We start from the raw sequence: 17,164 nt of genomic DNA, 5'->3' as shown, positions 1-17,164 counted from the left end.
TCATAATATACAAAATTACTGCTCCATCACTAAGAAACTAGATAATTTTACTGCTAATAACAAGCACATCACCAAAGTATTTTACCAGTGTAAACGCAGAAACATGACAAATGTTATTAAAAAAAAAAATCTGTGGTATGCATTGTTCAATTAGAGGGAGCTTCACTATTTTAATTTGGTTTTTAAAATACTTCTATAAAAAGAAATATAATTCTACAATAGTTAATAGCCGTTCTCTCTGTTAAAATTGGTACTAATATCAATCATACTTTACTACAGCCTTATCCAGAAAGAACGTCTTCATGAGTAAGAAAAATCTTTATGGAAACTGGCAATGCTTATTAGTCCATATTGACTATGAACAGAGGGACAGCAGATCAGACTGGACTGCACTAACGACACACACAGAGGACAGCAGCACAGTACATCTGCAGACATGAACGTGTGCAAAATGGTGGTAAACACAAGGATGAAAGGATGGTTCAAAAGAACAAAACTGGAGAAATTAGGCTCAAAAGAAAGTAAAAAGACTAGCAGGAGCCTTGATGGGAGTGGAGATGCTTTAAAGTGCTGTTGCATGTGACTTTCAAAAAGAAATCTTATTTTGCAAAGCAGAATGTGTTATATGCACCAAGGAGATGACCGTAAAATGAGATATGCAGCAAAAACACGGTAGCCCTCCAAGCATTGCTGAAAACAGAAAACCCTATGCATTTTACAGCCTCAACATGGTGAATATAAGTTTGGCAGAAATGCATAAATGGCATTATAAGCAATGCTACTTACTCTGGAGGCAAATGTTAGCAAGCATGGAGGCTTGATGAGGATGCTGAATATTGAATGGAAATGTCAAAATAAAATTTTTGGAATTAAAAAGAAATTTGAGAATGTAACATATATGCACCATGGTATCAGAAAATGACCATAAAATGCAAAAAGGTGATGGAGTGATATGGAACAAACCTTGGAGAAATATCGCATCCTTGCTGCATAAAGGCACCCAGGGAAAACCAAAGGCTGTTAAATATTCCAAACTCATTTGGAGGGTCAGGAGGATTCTGAGGGTCACGTGGTTCTTCAGTGTTGTCTTCCAAGTGCCACTCATAAGGGCTGAATCTGCTGACTAGGAAAAGAACTACGCTGACGCCAATGTAAGCAAAGACTATACACATCCAAATTTCATAAGCCAAAGGATCCAGGAAAGAGAACACGCCTGGTTTAGATTTCTGAGGCTTCTTGATCATGATGGAGATGCCCAAGCTCATAAAGGGTTTGGAAAAGTCTATGACTTCTTCTCGTACCAATGTTATGGTGAGGGGGGCAACAGCTATATCTGCTCTCTGAAAAGGGAAAACAAACCCAAGTTAGTTACAAGTCATACACAACAGAATCACAATCTAGAGTCTCAGGCTAATGAATCAGATGATAAATTACAAGAGTGAGTGGAAATAAATTCTTTGCAGACTATTTGCAGTCGTTGAATTTAAGGACTACATGATATTAACAGAAAATTATTAACAAGTAAAATTACAATCAAATCTGTGCAAAGGGCTCATGACAGCAGGAGATATTTCTATTAAGTTAAAATGGATGAATAAACACTACACAAATTGGACAGTGAGATGGCAACCAATACAATGTCATTTTCTAGCAATGGTCTGTAACCACCCATTTGTATTGAAGACTTTAGACAAATTCTGTATTTGCTATGTTTTAATTTTCTCTTTTCCATTCTTTCAGCAAGTTCTCTTGCCTTACTGACTAGTTCAAGATCTCTAAAAGGAGCCCATGAGAAGTAATCCATCACTGAATTTCAGCTGCACTTGGGTGCTGCTACTTGTATGCTCCTTTAAAACTCCACTGCAGTAAGGGACAGAAGGGGAATAGGAAACAGACAGACCCTTTCTGTGGTCACTGAAAAACAGTTAACACAGATTTCTGAATCCCTGAGGAGTAAATAGCCTGGATAATCTGAGGAGAATGCAGTCTGCCCTCCTGTCTTAGAGACCTTGGCTCTACAGGCCTGTAACAGGCTGTGCTCTGGGGCTGGGACACCTGGAAGCACAATTGCATCTATTGCATCATTCATCATTCACCTTCCCTTCAATCTATACATCCTTGCTGGAGTCCATGGGTTGGCAGGCATGTAAAAACAAATTACTTAGTTTCCTGAATTAAAAATGACATTCCAGAATAGAATTTCAACATATTTATCTGTACCTGTATTTCTATGCTACAAAGATTCAAGTCATGCTACTTAGATACCCTAGCCTTGATCCAGCCAAGTACTCAAGCAGGTGTATTTGAATGAGAGTGGAATGGAATGCTAAAAAAAGAGTCCTTTTCATTTGAAGAGTGTTATGAGAATCTACATACTTACATAAACTATTTTTAACACTCTAACTATTCATGTTATTGATATTTTTAAAGAAGGTCTTTCATTGGTAATTAAGAATTTCAGAAAGAAAAAATTGTTCTCAGGGAAACCTTGACTTATCAGTACCTAAACCACTGTGCATCTTTTAAATCAGATTTTTTTCCCCACTAGTAAACAGGCATCTCTTTCTGGTGGAAAAATAAAGCCTGATTAAGTGGAAGTTTGAATAAAAGTTAATGTGAAATGTTAATAAGATATGATTAAAATCTGTGCTGTAAAATAATTGAATATGTCTTTATGTAAATCTGATGGTGATGTACGTGACTGTCATTAATATCTGGTCTGTTCCTCCTCCTAGCTATTGGTTTGGTTTTTACATTTGATAATCAGAAATGGCAAAGGCTTCTCATACAGCTGATCAGAGCATCATGGGCTTGGTGCCTGCTGGTGCTCAGCAGCACCGTGCAGCCATCCCAGAGCACTGCTCAGGGCTTGCAGACCAAGGCCAGTGACAGCCTTGTCAGATGAGGGCTGGCCCTCCCCACAGCTGCCTCTCTCTGCAGGGCACCCATTTGCACACACAACCCCAAGGTTTGCTCAGCCACCCAAGAATATCTCTTGACAATTCATACCAGCATGTACAAGGTACATGCACAAGTTCACTGCTTGGAATAATCTGATAAAACCATGCCTGGGCATGTAAGGAAGCCACTTGGAAATCAGGGCCCCGGGTGCCCCCTCTGAAAGCCCTGCTCAGTCCCTTTTGACATGTGTACTGGGACTTTGTCATGCATACTGGGACACTGCCTTTCCCCTTGAGTGGCCCTTTCCTCAAGGAAAAAATCTCAGCTGATTTGTGGTCACTTACTGCAAAAATCTAGCTGAATGTGGCTTGAATATAAAAACTGAAAATGCCTTTGGATGCCTGGATGTTTCCTGGCAGATCAATGTGTTCATCAACTAAGTAATGGAGAGACTGGAGGGGAATATGGGTACAGTGAGGTAACGTCTTTGCAAGATGTTGGAACTTGTTCACTGAGGAATTCCCCCAAAACATATATTTCTCTTATAGCTGCTGCTTGTTGAGCTCCTGCTAAATACCAGATGTCTGCAGTCAGGGTGAGATTCACACAGAATATCAGTTTTGAATGTCATCAGAGTCCACAGCCAGCTGGAAGACTGAACACTTTGACCATGCCACTGTACTTCCTGTTGAACTAATGAGGTATTTACAAATTAATCCTTATTAGAGCAAGCTTAATGGATCAGGACCCCTGTGGAGAATTAGCAATGGCTTCATGTGAAGTGAAGCTTAGGTGGGAAGCAGGTGCCTTCCTGCCAGGCACTTCTGCACATGGACTGTCAGCCTTGGAACACCCCGTCAAGGGAGGGAAAGGCTGCTTCAGCTGTAAGAGCATTTAGTTTCTGGAGCATTTTCATGGACTTGGAGAATTTTAATTCTCCCAAAGTAATATTTTAATTGCCAAAGTAGACATGGTGGAACTCTTCCTAAGTGCTGATGCAGCATGCAACAAGGTCTGTATCTCCTCCATGCCCAGCTGAGTTCATGCAGGATGCTCCTGTGGGGGGATGAAGCTGATGCTGAAGCACAGACAAATTACTTGTTAAAGCCCTGATTGTTATTATGTTCATATCATACAGGGCAGATTTCTTTGTAAATAATTTAAAACTGCCTTATAATATTAAACGGGATACAAATACTAATTTTCTGATACATAGCCTTCCTACTATCCCTACCAAAGGCATTCACTGCATTGGAAACACCAAAACCCACCCTTATCCTTTAGTGAAAAAATGGTTTCTGCAGAGGGAACAAGCACAGCCACACAGGGGCTTGGGAAACCAGGGCACTGAGAGTGGACCAGATACAATCCAACACCCAAACCTGGCTGCTCACCACTTCCCTGAATATTAGCTGCACTAGGGACGTCAAAAAATAGTTCTCTCTTTGCTTATTTATTTAGAGATACAGTATTTGAAATGGAGAGCTTATGGAGAGGTCTAAGCACCCTAAAGGATCATTAATAACTGCAGCACTGTTGAGAATTTCCCTCCCTGTTATGGCTGCAGATAAGCAGAACCCATACAAATTGAGCTCGATTAAAAAGAACACAACCACAAACATGCCCTTCTTCGTACAGAACTGGAGAGGGGTTTAAGAACCTCAACAACTGAGCTTTGCTAATCACTCATGACTAATGGTGTTTCAAACATCATCTTCACTGCATTTGAGCCGGGCAAGAAATGTCATGGATTCCTCTGAGGCTTGTTCTGTCTTTGCCTACTAGTGTGGGAGGGATGGATTTAGAGAGGACAGGCAGCACAGAGGCGCTGCCCACTCTGCTCAAAGACGACCCCAGGGAGCTGCAAACCTCCAGACGCTTATGGGGAGGGAGAAAAAAAATAGCAAATGGAAATATCCTTCTACATGGAGAATGAAAAATGATAAGATGTTCCACCTCTATAATCCAAAAGGAGGAATGGGATTCTTCTGCTTACAGACCTACTGATGACTCTCAAATTCAAAGCTGTGCTCTAGAGACAGTGAGAGATCTGGGCTGTGCTCCTGCCTGCACAGGCAATGGGTCACTCCTGCTTGCAGAACTGAACACCTCCTTTGCTCAAGGGTCACTTTTCAAGAAGTGGGTCTGGACTGCAGTCACTTTGTGTGACAGGAAGCCAGGCAGCACCCTCACTCTGTGCTGACTGTAGGGGAGGGACACTGACTGAAGGACTTCCATCAGCAGCCAAACCTCTGTGCACCCCAAAAGTGCTGAATGCAGGTACACAGGGGCACCTGAAGAGACTGCACTGCAATGGTGACTGTCTCAGAGCATGTTTTAACACTTCTCAGTGCAGTCTGAGTTTCCAGGTACCAGAAAAGAGCATCAGACAGAGCAACACATCACCTGTGGTATTGGCTGGTAAGAGCTACCTTTGTAAAGGCAGTCCAATATCCCCGAGGATATTCAGGGTGTGTTGAGAGGCCAGGTCATGGGGGCAATGCGGTTTTAACACATTAACTCACACTTATTTAAAGCCAACAGGTCATACCTGACTCGCAACATGCTGCATTGAAGTCTTAATGTGCCCTAGCTGAGCAGTGTAAAAAGGTATTAAGGTGTTAAAATGGCAGCGGGCCCTGTCTGCCACAGTTTGTCAAACTTAAATCCATTTGTGATTTCTGTGGATGCCCACAGCTCATTCTGACACACTCCTGCCATTCACAGATGGAGACATAAAGGCTACATCTGCTTTTGGGGTGGTGGACATGTGTGCTTCCTCTGCCTGTGCCTGGACTCAGGTCAGCCAAAGCCCAGGACCATGGCAGTGTGGCTCTGTGCCAGGGCTGTGGTCCTGTCCCCCAGCACAGCTCAGCCTGGCCAGGGACCCCACATCTGTCCATGTGTACAGGACAAGGGTCGGTCTGAGCTGCAGGGCAGCAGCAACAGCTGTACCTGGGCTTTCCCCCTGCAGAAACCAGGAGCGAGGAGCAAAGGAGAAGCTTCACCCACTCATGGCACAGTCATGCCACAGACTCGGAGCATGTGGGAGATTTCAGGAAAAGTAGGGATCAAATTAGTCTGCCTCTCTGCTATGATTCAAAGGCTGTAGTGCCACGTTTAGTATTTCTACATGCTGCTGGTAGAGCCAGAGGCCAGCCCCACCCGGGCGGGTCAGCCTGCTCAAGGCAGGAGATGTGCCGGCAGTCCCACTCTGACAGACTGCAGAGTCTGTGTGTTCCGGGGACTGCCCGTCCCTTACAGCCCTGCTTCATCCCTTTGTGCTACTTTACATATTGAGAGGTTTTTATAAAGGCTTGTTTCAACCTGAGCAGAGTTTTAAAGGCTGTAAGGTCTGGCTGCTCTTGTCATTCCCAAAGCATTTGTAGTTACAATTAAGATCTGTGTTAAAACTACTGTCAATTAGCCTCAGCACTGTGAAAAGCACCAGGCCAGGGGAGGGATGGCTTCCCCTGGCTGAACAGGGAAGGAAGAACAGCAGCCTGCTTTAAAAGGGGAAGAAGAAATAAAAGCCTACAGAAAGAGGCTGACCCCAAAGAAGAGAAGAGACGACTGTCTAGTGCTCAGCAGCTGGTGGGTACAAAGCCCCGAGCACAGGGGCCGAGGGAGCTGCTGCTGCTCCTCAGCCCCTGGGTCACTGCAGGACAGCACTTGCCTTGCTGGACTGCTCTGCTGGTTAGATTTAAATAGCAATCCAGTCTCCTGGACTAAGAGTGATTTAGCTACTTGCCTTTACCTATTTTCTATTTTTATTCTGTTGAAAATTTCCGTTATTCTTTGGAAATTTCTCTTAGTTTAAAAAAATAACAGTGCTTTAATGGGTATCTGGTAGGATGAAGAGTTTTATTTTGATACCCCTGGAGTGAAAGAGCAAAATTAAAGGTTTTTTTTCAGCCTGAACTGACACTTTTTGACTTATGAAAAATCAAAAACATTTCCTTTTACATAAAATTTAATTATTATTAATTAGTATTAAAATTATAATTACTACTACTATCACTAACATTTAAAAATTGCTAACAAACCACAAAGCTTTGTTATTCCCTTTCCAACAAGCCTGCTGGGTTCTCCTGCCTGAAGCAGAGGAGTTTGGGATTATCTGCTCAGGCAGAATTCCCTGCCTCCAGGGCTGCCATCCCTCTGTAACCAAGTGCTTGGGCATAGCCTCTTGCAAAGCCACAAGGCCCAAGGGGCAGAGCTGAGACTGTCCTTGACTGCAGGGACCCAACAGCACAGCAGACTTTTATGCCCTCCAACCAGACCTGACGTGATATGAGACAGGGGAGGGAGCATTTCTAATGGGAAGCATTTCAGTGTGTAAATGTCAGTGTGTAACTCTAGGGACTGCTCCAGTCAGCCCAGCTAATGCTGACCTCCAGCGAGTCCTTCACTGGAGTCAGGGCTGTGCCACCCCCCAGACCTGCAGCACGGTGACACAGCACCCCTGCAGCTTTGGGTGCAGCTCAGTGCAGACTGGGGACCATCCCCTCCAGTGCAGAGTCTGGAGGCTGCCCTTTCTCCCCTGACTCTGCTGCCTTCCACAGGAATTGAGAGCAATAGTAACAATGAACTGGCACAACCCAAACACTAAATGCAGTTAATTAGGGTTTTAACGTTAAAATGACAAGCCATTCATTTCCTATGATTGTGCCAAGAGCAATTTTAGAAAAGAGTTGCATGCATGGGGCTATGAAAAAGGGTTCAGTACTCAAAAAACTGGCTGAGATGCCCCAGCAGTGCCAGGTGGTGGCAAGGAGGCTGCTGGGTCAGGAATATGCTGTATTTGACAAATGACTAGTCACTGCTTATCACTTGAGACAAATGCAATCTAAAGGATTGTGTTTCTGCCACAGCTCAGCTGAGCTGCTGGATAACTGGTACCAAAACCAATCAGGCCCCTTTCATCCTACCAAGTCTATCTTCCACAGATGCTAACAAAGGTACTTAAAATCTAATCTGCCTCTTGTCTTCCCAAAATGGAATCCGGAGGAGCTAAATTTGAGTAATTTTGCTGACAAGATTCACAGGGGCATTATCTTAACATAGTTTTAGCTCCCTAATAGAGTTTTAAGCCCGTAGAGAGATAAAGGAAAGTTAGCAGGTAAATGAGGCGCTTGCTCCAAATAATTAGCACTTCTAGAGCACTTCTCATCTTCAAAGGGCTCAGTGCACATCCTCGTGAGTGTGGTACACAGCCCCATCTCCACGGATGGAGAAAGAGGCCAAGGGTATTTCACAATGTTTGCAAATAGAGCTGGGAAAAGGTCTGGAGGGCTGCTGAGGTTTGCACTCAGAGTTCAGGGGCTGTTTTCCCTGCCTCCAGAAAGCCAGGTGGATTTCCAAGCAGCCTGCAAGCTCAGTTCAGCTGGGCAGTTTGGGGAGCTGGCTCAGCAGCACGGGGCTGCAAGCATTAACTTGGGTCTGCACTCAAACCTCACGGGACACATCTGACCTTTGAATAATTGAGCATTGCAGTGGAGAGGCTTCAGTAACAGAGCTCACAGCATGAGTACAGGAACTGCTGGGGGTCAGGGAGGGAAACATTCCTCAATTTTTCATTAACGAGAAAACACAGATGAAAACTGTGCTCAGAATACAAAGGCACTGACCTTTTTGCAGGGGAAAAGGAGAATGGTGGGTGGTTTTGGGGCTGTTTTAAGGAATGGTCTGTGGTGCCTGCAGGGCTGGTTTTGCTGGTGTGGAAAGGTCACAATTGTGATTAGGGCTAAGTTTGATGCTAAGGAGGCAGAGCTCTCTTGAGTTAGGCTGGTCTCAAGAGGCTGTGGAAAAGGCAGCTGCAGCCAGCCTGCTTATCACACACTGGTTTGGGTTGGAAAGGACATTTAAAGATCATCTAGTTCAACCTCCTAGCAGTAAGCAGGGACATCTTCCACTAGATGTGGAAGTTTAGAGCCCTGTCCAGCCTGACCTTCAATGTTTCCAGGGATGGGGCATCCACTGCCTCTGTGGGCAACCTGGGCCAGGTCCTCAGCACCCTCACAAAGAAGACTTTCTTCCTAATATCTAATCTGAATCTGCCTTCTTTCAGTTTAAAGCCATTCCTCCTTGTCTTATCTCTAAATGACCCTCTAAAACATCCTTCCCCATTTATCTTACAGCCCCTTTAGATATTGGAAGGTGCTCTAAGGTCTTTTCGGAGCCTTCACTTCATCAGGCTGAAGAGTCTCAACTCTCTCAGCCTTTCCTCACAGGACAGGTGCTCCAGCCCTCAGAGCACCTTTGAGGCCCTTTATGCAGGTGGATCTTGTATGGCAGCTGCACAGACTAATCTTACTGGGCTCAAGACACAAAGGCTGCAGCCCACGTCACACCTTTCCTCCCCTAGTGTACGCAGCCCCTGTGCTCTGTTGGCAGCAATTTCAGGCTGCCTTTTGCCATGCTTTTTCCACATGGTATGGTTATTTTATAAGTGAAGGAACAAGTTTCATTGCTTGTCACTTGCAAGTACATCAAAAGGACCCAATTACAGCTGATACTCTTGATATTCCTTGAACCACACACAGAGCAACTGAGGGTATAGGTTTCCAGTGCAGTGTAATTTGCTTGGAACTGAACTAAACCTTTGCTTCAGAGGTTCTCAATGGACTTGTGTTCTCTGAGAGAGTGAACTTCAGTTTCCCAAATTGCACAACTGAGGCATGCAAAGTTCAGAAGATTTGCATAATGGCAACCCTCAAAGCAACAGGGAAGCAAAGAAGTAATCCAAGGGTCCAGAGCCTTGTTTACTTTCTGTAATCAGTAGATTCCCCTCCCTGCCACAGTACAATACAACAAAACCATTGTTATTCCTATAAAACATTTTCAAGTTGAACAGGCTACCAATTACATAATAAGGCATCAGGACTGACTGCTCCAGAGTAAGAAAACTTGTGAAAAATCTAGCAATTACTTAAAAAAGACTGATTTATTTGAAAATAATTATCTCACCAAGCAAGAATGATGATGCATTAGCCCAAGGAAATTTTGAGGTGACTTTTAGAAATTACACTCAGCCACAGAACAAAAGGATGCAATTGAAATATGCACTTCTGCTCAGATATTTTTAATAAAGGGAAGCTTGTTAAAAATAAACTGCAAAAAAGATTTGGGCGGAATCACAAATCATCTCATTAGCATTTGAGGAAAAAAAAGACGAAATATCAGCTTGAGAAGTCTTCTGCAAAGCCAATTTTCTCCCCCTTCCATCTGGTTTAACAGTATTCCAAAATTCTAATTTTCAAAGAAGATTCTAAAATGGTAGTTCCGGACTGTTTTTGTTCTTACTAAACAAAGTGATATACACCCAATATAGAAATATAAATAAGAATGCAATGAATTAGCTTTTATTTATTTTTTTTCCTGTCTGACAGTTGATTTTTGAAGCCAAACCCAGGGTTTAAAGAGAAAAAACATGTGGGTGATTTCACACCTGCATTACTTCTTACCCTGAAAAGCAACCATGGAGTTAAATGGGTCTGGTAAAACTCAAACCAAGATCAGCGACCCAGCAAGGCTCAGCATCCCAGGTCAGACCTTTAATGAGATGGACACCCCACCCACTTAAGAGACTGATAAAGAAAAAGGAGATCTGGCAAATGAAGAAGAAGCATATAAGGAGCAAACTGGAAATTCTGTTATAAACAAGAATCTGAAGTTTGCCCAATGCTACTTCTCAACATTTTGTGGACTCTGATTTGGAGAACAGCAGTAAAAAAGTGACACTTTCCTGCAATGAAACAATTAGAAAAGCAGACTATAAAAATGGCAATACAAAGAAATATCTAGAATTTTAAAGGTAGTATTCAAACAGATGATCTTTATTTTGCAGTTTATTAACTTTGAGCATATTTTTTATAAAGAACATTAAAATGAAGGTTAAGAGAAACTTACCCCATAGACCAGTTCACCCACCATGCCATTCCATATCTTAGTCTCAGGGTCCCTAGCTCCATATTTCCCATCTCCAACAATTGACAGTTTGTATTTTATTCCAACATGTTTTGCTATTTCAGAAGCTAAGTCTACACAATATCCTTCATATCTCTCATTCCCTTCTAGTTGTTCATGGTTTTTCTTATACATTACATATGGTGATTCCTTTGAAACAAAAGTAAAGATCAAAAGTCTATGAATGTAAAATACAGCTGTAAACCACACAAAATGAGAGCTGTTATTATCCTTTATATTAACTGGCAAATATTTACAATATTTACTGCTTTGGTACAGAAATTAGAGATTTCTGCAGCATAAAACTCCTTGGCTGGTCCTACAGCCACACATACTGTTGACTGTATTCCTAGTAAGGAGCCATTGAAGACAACAGGACTTTTAAACAAAGTTACACATCTGTTTGCAGAATTAGGCCTGATTAGACAGTCAAGTAGCATCATTGTAGCAATAATTCAAATTTTAGTGTTTAAAGACTGACATATCCAACACCTGTACCATCACCACAATTTCCTAAGGCCCCAGTGGCCAAGAATGGGGCTCTGATGGAGATATTTTCAAAGAAGCCTAAGGGAAGCTAGGTTGAAATCCTCAGCAGCATTTTTTGTTACTGAATTCCCTTAGCCTTCTTGGAAAATTCTAGTTGAAATGCTGATTATATCTCACTAAATCCACAGGAGTATAAAATACAATGCTTCAGGAAACAGCATAAAATTAACTCATGCTTAGTAGAACTGCAAAAAGCACAGAAGTTCCAAAGAATGCTGTACAGAGCAGGTCTGTAGAGGTGTTGGGACTGACACAGGTGCTGCTGCTCGTGACACACAGGAAGAGCTTTGCTCCTTTGGAATTGCACAGGAAAAGGCTGCTTTTCACCCAGTGCTAGAGCAGTTCCAGTCCTCTACAGGCTTCATTGTGCCACCCTTACTCAGTCCACAGGGGTTGAGTTTACAGGAGCTGTACCTGAGTGAGGGGTGCAAGATTTGACTCTACAGCACAAAGGCCAATCAATCTCTGTGCTCATTTACTGGCATGCATAATAACTTCACTTACATGAGGCACTTAATTGAGTTCAAGTGTCTGGGAAGCAGCAAAGCACAATGGTGAGCTCAGTGAGCTCCTCCTGTGAGCAGACTTACTGAAACATACATCAGTTAGCAGGGTCAAGCCCTCAGAATATCTCTGGAAGATACTGAACTTTCCAGGCACTTGAATTCACACAGTATTCAACATCTGCCTCCTGAGAAGGTGTCTAACGCACCCCAGGAGTCACGTGCCTTGTTTCCTAAACGCAAACACACTACGAACATAAAACTTACCAAGATGGTAGTGACTACTATGGTTCTGTTCTCCACAGATGAAGAGTCATTAGAGGGCAGCTGATCTAATGCTGGCACATATCTTTCATATTCATTCCAATAACCAGCCTATAAAAATGGAGATTGTTACCTCATTACATACCTTTACAAGGACTCTGGTACCTGAACGTGTAAGAGCAACTGTCAAAACCTAAGGCTTTGTAAAATTTCTCATTCACTGTTTTTGTCATTAAGGGACTACATCAGCTTTACATCCATTTTCTTAAAGAAACAATGTTCTAAGCCCAGAGCAATTCAGCACAAGCCAAATATAGGTGAAAACACATTAAATTCTCCCTATCTCAATTCACATCAGTATGGTGCCTGTGGAATAAATTCCCATATATCCACAGCATAAGAACATACTACAGACAAGAAAAGAAACTGCACAGCATTCTGAGTAAAATTCTCTGATTTTGTGATTTTTATCCAAGACAGCCCCTGCAGACCTGAGCTGGCTTTAGATGCACAGACATCATTGGCAATGCAGGCACAGCTGCATTACCTCCTGTGTGGGACACAAAACCCTCTGTGAGCACGAGGTGACTTTATCAGCTGGCTGGTGCTGACCTTTGGCTGCATCGCTGGGCTATCACAATAGCTTTTGTATTTCTGCACAGCACAGGAGTAACACTGTTCTCTGCACCCTCCCAAGTGGCTGGGCCATGGTTAGAGGTATTTGGTTATCAAATGTGCAGAATTGTTTAAGGAATCTCAGTAGTGATCAAGCAAGTTCAGAACCTATGTCCAGGTGAAATCTGGGGATTTAAGAGACTCACCTGCATATATTCTCCCGTCAGTACTTTTGTCACCCTGTCTACCTAATGTTTTTGAACACCTTCCTTAAACTTCTTTTGTAACACCGATCTAGGCAACTATCCCACTTAGGATATATACTTTATTTAGGAGACAAGAGAATTATTATGAAATGATAAATAAAACCAAACTTAATTTCTGTTCATTCCAGAAGGTTTCAATGGTTCCAGCTTCACTGTGGTTCTAGAGCCCAATATGGAGAGGGAGAGAAAGATGGAGAGGAATTTAGAAGACAGGACTAAGCACAGGACCATGACAACAGGTATTATGTTTGGCAGTGAAAAAGCTCCAGAAGGGTTTTAAGGGAAAAAGTTGTCTTTGAATTTGATATGAAAACCAGTGCAGATGTTAAACAGTGTGAGTGGTTTAGTCCAGGAACTGAATGCAACAAGGTTCCTGGGATAGGGAAGACAGCATGAAGGGGGCACTCCTCAGGACCCTGTCATTACACTGCATCTCTAGTATTTTTGAATTTCATTGGTTTGTTGGAACAAGTATTTGAGATGGTGTTACATCTGGATCCATGTCTTGAAACTCACCTTCCTTGATCCAGCAGCTTTCATTTCATACACATCAATTGTGTAATTTGTTCTCCGCCCATAGGTGTCGAACTGGATGTTCCCTGTCATTCCTTGAACCTGCACCTTGAGGGAATAAACAGAAAAGTATTTTAATAAAAGACTCACTTTATTTTTTATCTATGTAAGAGACTTGTACTGCTTCTGACACAGCCAGTTGTACTGTTCAAAACAGTCCCAGTCCCCATTCTCTGAGTTCCAGCTGTAAATATTTGTTAGCACTCAGCTGGTGACTCAGAGTGAGCTGCATTTAAATAAAATTAGCCCTGCAGGTATGTTAAATGTAAGAAAGGCTGATCCTGCCATGCTTGGTCATGCTGGGTTCACTGGTACAGAATGGAGCATCAGTGAAGCACAAGCAACAATTAGTGCAGTTAAACCCCTCACAATATGGCACAGAGTGATCTGCAGTTCAGACCAGAATGGCATCTCATTGTTCATTCTGGGAAGTGCTTTATTTTAAGATCAGTCCCAGTGTAGGAGAAAGGAACGAATGTCTTCTCTGAATGAGCACAGACAATTGTCTCTACTGCTTATGGGGTTTTGGTCTCAGTCAGGATGGATGGGAGTACAGACGGTAAGTCATTATCATTACCTACTCACATGAATCATCTGAAGGGGAAGTATAAAGTACTTTGTCTCAAAAAAACCCCTTTCTTATTTCCCTGTATGAAAGGATGAGGCATTTTCATTTATCACTTATCAACACTGACAAGCTGTCATCTCAGGCAGAAAAGGTAACAGTTTCAAACTTCAGTAGGGGAAAATTAGCTTTAATATTTAGCAAAAACTGTAGAACTTACAGGAAGAGGTGCTAGACTAGTCAAAGACAAACTGTTCAGGGCTGGTGACTGATCTGCTGGTCACTGTTCAGAGATGAGGTGTGAGGCTACATGAAACAAAAATTCCATGGACCCAAAATTATCCAGTAAGCCAAATTCTCACCGCCACATAGGGAGTTTCTTTTTATCAGTAAGTGGATTTGAACCTCCTTTAAAATAGTTTATATCTCTACAGGAGTTGGAAAAAATCTGAGGTATTCCTATCTCCAGAAAGCTAGAGAGATAAATTGCACTTTGAAAACCAAATTTGACCCCAAGAGGTCTTATCAAGTGTGGACTGAGCAAATGTATTTCTAGGGTAGTTGACACATAAGTTGCATCCAGATGTGAGTTGCTGTGCCTGCCTCTGGCATTTACTGGAAGCTGTCTGGCTACCTTAGCACAGCAGTCACTGGGTGTCTCACAGAGCTTGTTACCCTGGCTCCATCCTGATGCCCATTGAGACATGAACTTCGTGCACTGGACACCTTTTGGCTTCAAATTTAATTTGTTTCTCAACTCGGGACTTAGCAAAACCTGGCTGCACTGAGAGAGGAAGGCTTGCCAGGACTCAAACACTTTTGGTGGCAGCGTGTGGAGGCAATTGCAGAGTGACTATCTGTAAGTGTCCAGATCTGTCCAGGTAAACAGTCTGCCACTGACCAGATGTGTTAGAACCAGCTTCAGAAACAAAGATATGCACAGTTTTCAAGGCTGATGGGAAGAAGTTTCAAGTAATGCTTAACTATCCTGCCAGCAAGATGACTATAGTGAGGCACTGGACTTCCTGCTGCCACAGGATAGATATTTCAAGGATATCTTGGAAAAAACATTCTTATCTGAGTTGATGCTACAGAATGGAGAGCAAAAATTATTAAATTATTGGGTTGTTTTTTTTTTCCTGAGCAAAGATTCAAGATCATTGTCTGAATAGAAGGAGATAAGGTGATGGACAGGATGGGTTCTGGAAGGCCATGTGGGATGATCTTGGGCAGCTCTTGTTTGAGGTGTACGGAAACCTCGCTTACATGACTCTGAATAGCTAAAAAAGTTCAAGGCAACCAGCTAAAAGTCAACCTTCTGCATTTTTTGCCAATCGTGCCTTTTAATATCTTTGTAATGTGTTTTTTTAAGAAGTTCTCCTAAATAAGGGAGTGTCCTATTGCAGTGTTGGTTTTCTCTATTGATATGAATACCTCATATATCAGTACAGTACAAATTCTTTATTGTGAAGATTGAATTTAGTTATTTCTCTTCAAAAGTGTGCAATGCTACACTAATGAATGTGCAGTTAGGGAATATGCTAGGAGGTGAAAAAATGGCATAAAAAAGCTCTGTCTCTTTTTATGTGAGACTGAACCATCTCAGTTTTAAGAGTGATAAATCTGATTATAATCATTATGATATTCTGGTATAATCCTCCCAATTTGGTAGCTGAGAAAAAGCAGTAATTAAGCTAAGTGCAAGAAGATTGACCTAGGATTTGTTTACATCTAACACAGGCTTAATTCTGATCTCACTCACTCCAGTTCTATGCCTGTCTAATATAATCAATGCTAACAGGGTTGTTTGAGAGTTACTTGAGCCAGATTAAAAGCTGCAGTCTTGTCTTTTGTATCTCCAAAAACATTATCCACTTTTTCTGTAGTCACTTGCTTTAACACAAATAGCAGACTAAAAAGAGTTAAAAATCAACAATATTAGAGACATAAGTGAGGTAGGATCCCATGCCATAACTAGTGTTAAGGATAAAAATTTGGCCCTGCAGAAGGTAATCTGGCTGAGTGTAAGGTTATGCCAGGAATCAGAAGTGGTTGGAGGCTAAACTGTTCCTAGGTTCAGGCTGGTGCTGAGATCTATCAGTACTGCTATGACCAACAACAATTTCTCCACTGTTTTAAACCAATCTGAGCTTACTTTTTACTGGCAAATTATCAAAACTGCACACATGCATTTAAGTTCATAAACACATCTATCCCTGCAAGAATTACAACACATGTACCAAAGACCCAGTCTAGTTATGTTAATCAGATTTGCAGGCTCACCCTGCCTTTACAAACCCCCTATAGGTGTTTGATTGCAAAATGGCTCATGCCTGCTCTCCTGGGAAGCTGGGGCATCCCAGGGAATTTGGGGGACTGTAGGTGCTCTGGTGGGGACAACCAGGCAGCTGCTGCATCAGTACCAGAGAAATTTTGGCCAGTTTTGAGAGCTAGTATGCAACACCTCACCCTCTACTGAATATATTTAATCCATCCTTTGAAGTTCATCATGAACTTTGTTTTTACTTTGCAGCTGTTTGTGTGAGTACAGAAGCTCTGTGCACATGAAGCGGGACACAAACACTACAGAATTGCTGCTCTTGCTCTTTAGCTGTTATCTTTGCCCTTACCATTTTCAGTGCTCTTTCTATATCAATTCCTTGGCTCCATGGCACTGCAGGGTTAGCCAGGCAGTCTCCAGCACTGCCTCTCCTGGAGACATCCACACGCTGCCTTCGGAGGTACCGGAAAGCCTCTGCTATGACCAGGACTGCATCATGGGTCAGTGCAGACGTGTACTGCAATTGATACAAAGAGAATATAGCAACGAACTGCAATTTTAGAATTGCCCCAGGTATCACATCAAGTCCTCCTCTTTGTTAGAACAGAAGAATCATACTTGCTGTTCAGGACTGGTGACTGATCTGCTGGTCACTGTTTAGAGATGAGGTGCAAGGCTA

The 17,164-nt window shown here is 42.4% G+C and overlaps 1 protein-coding gene across 5 annotated transcripts in view; it reads right to left on the bottom strand.

Moving 5' to 3' along the window:
* The window catches only part of GRIA3 (glutamate ionotropic receptor AMPA type subunit 3), a 142,085-nt gene that overhangs the window by 39,340 nt on the left and 85,581 nt on the right, over nt 1–17,164 (bottom strand). For 4 of the 5 annotated variants that reach the window (XR_010365820.1, XM_064426792.1, XM_064426791.1 and 1 more), the window contains 5 exons: nt 16,835–17,002; nt 13,583–13,687; nt 12,189–12,296; nt 10,813–11,019; nt 964–1,340 (listed from right to left, as the gene is read on the bottom strand). Coding sequence is in view for 4 of the 5 variants with exons in the window: in XM_064426792.1 (XP_064282862.1) it covers nt 964–1,340; nt 10,813–11,019; nt 12,189–12,296; nt 13,583–13,687; nt 16,835–17,002 (965 nt within the window). In the remaining variant the exon portion in view is untranslated. Of the gene's footprint in view, nt 1–963; nt 1,341–10,812; nt 11,020–11,046; nt 11,833–12,188; nt 12,297–13,582; nt 13,688–16,834; nt 17,003–17,164 lie in introns of those variants that run through there. The other variant, XM_064426794.1, reaches the window with a different exon arrangement.

The sequence above is a fragment of the Passer domesticus genome, chromosome 7 (genome assembly GCF_036417665.1).
Source record: "Passer domesticus isolate bPasDom1 chromosome 7, bPasDom1.hap1, whole genome shotgun sequence".
In the NCBI taxonomy this organism is placed as follows: domain Eukaryota; kingdom Metazoa; phylum Chordata; class Aves; order Passeriformes; family Passeridae; genus Passer; species Passer domesticus.
This window is presented reverse-complemented; position numbering and strand designations above follow the sequence as displayed.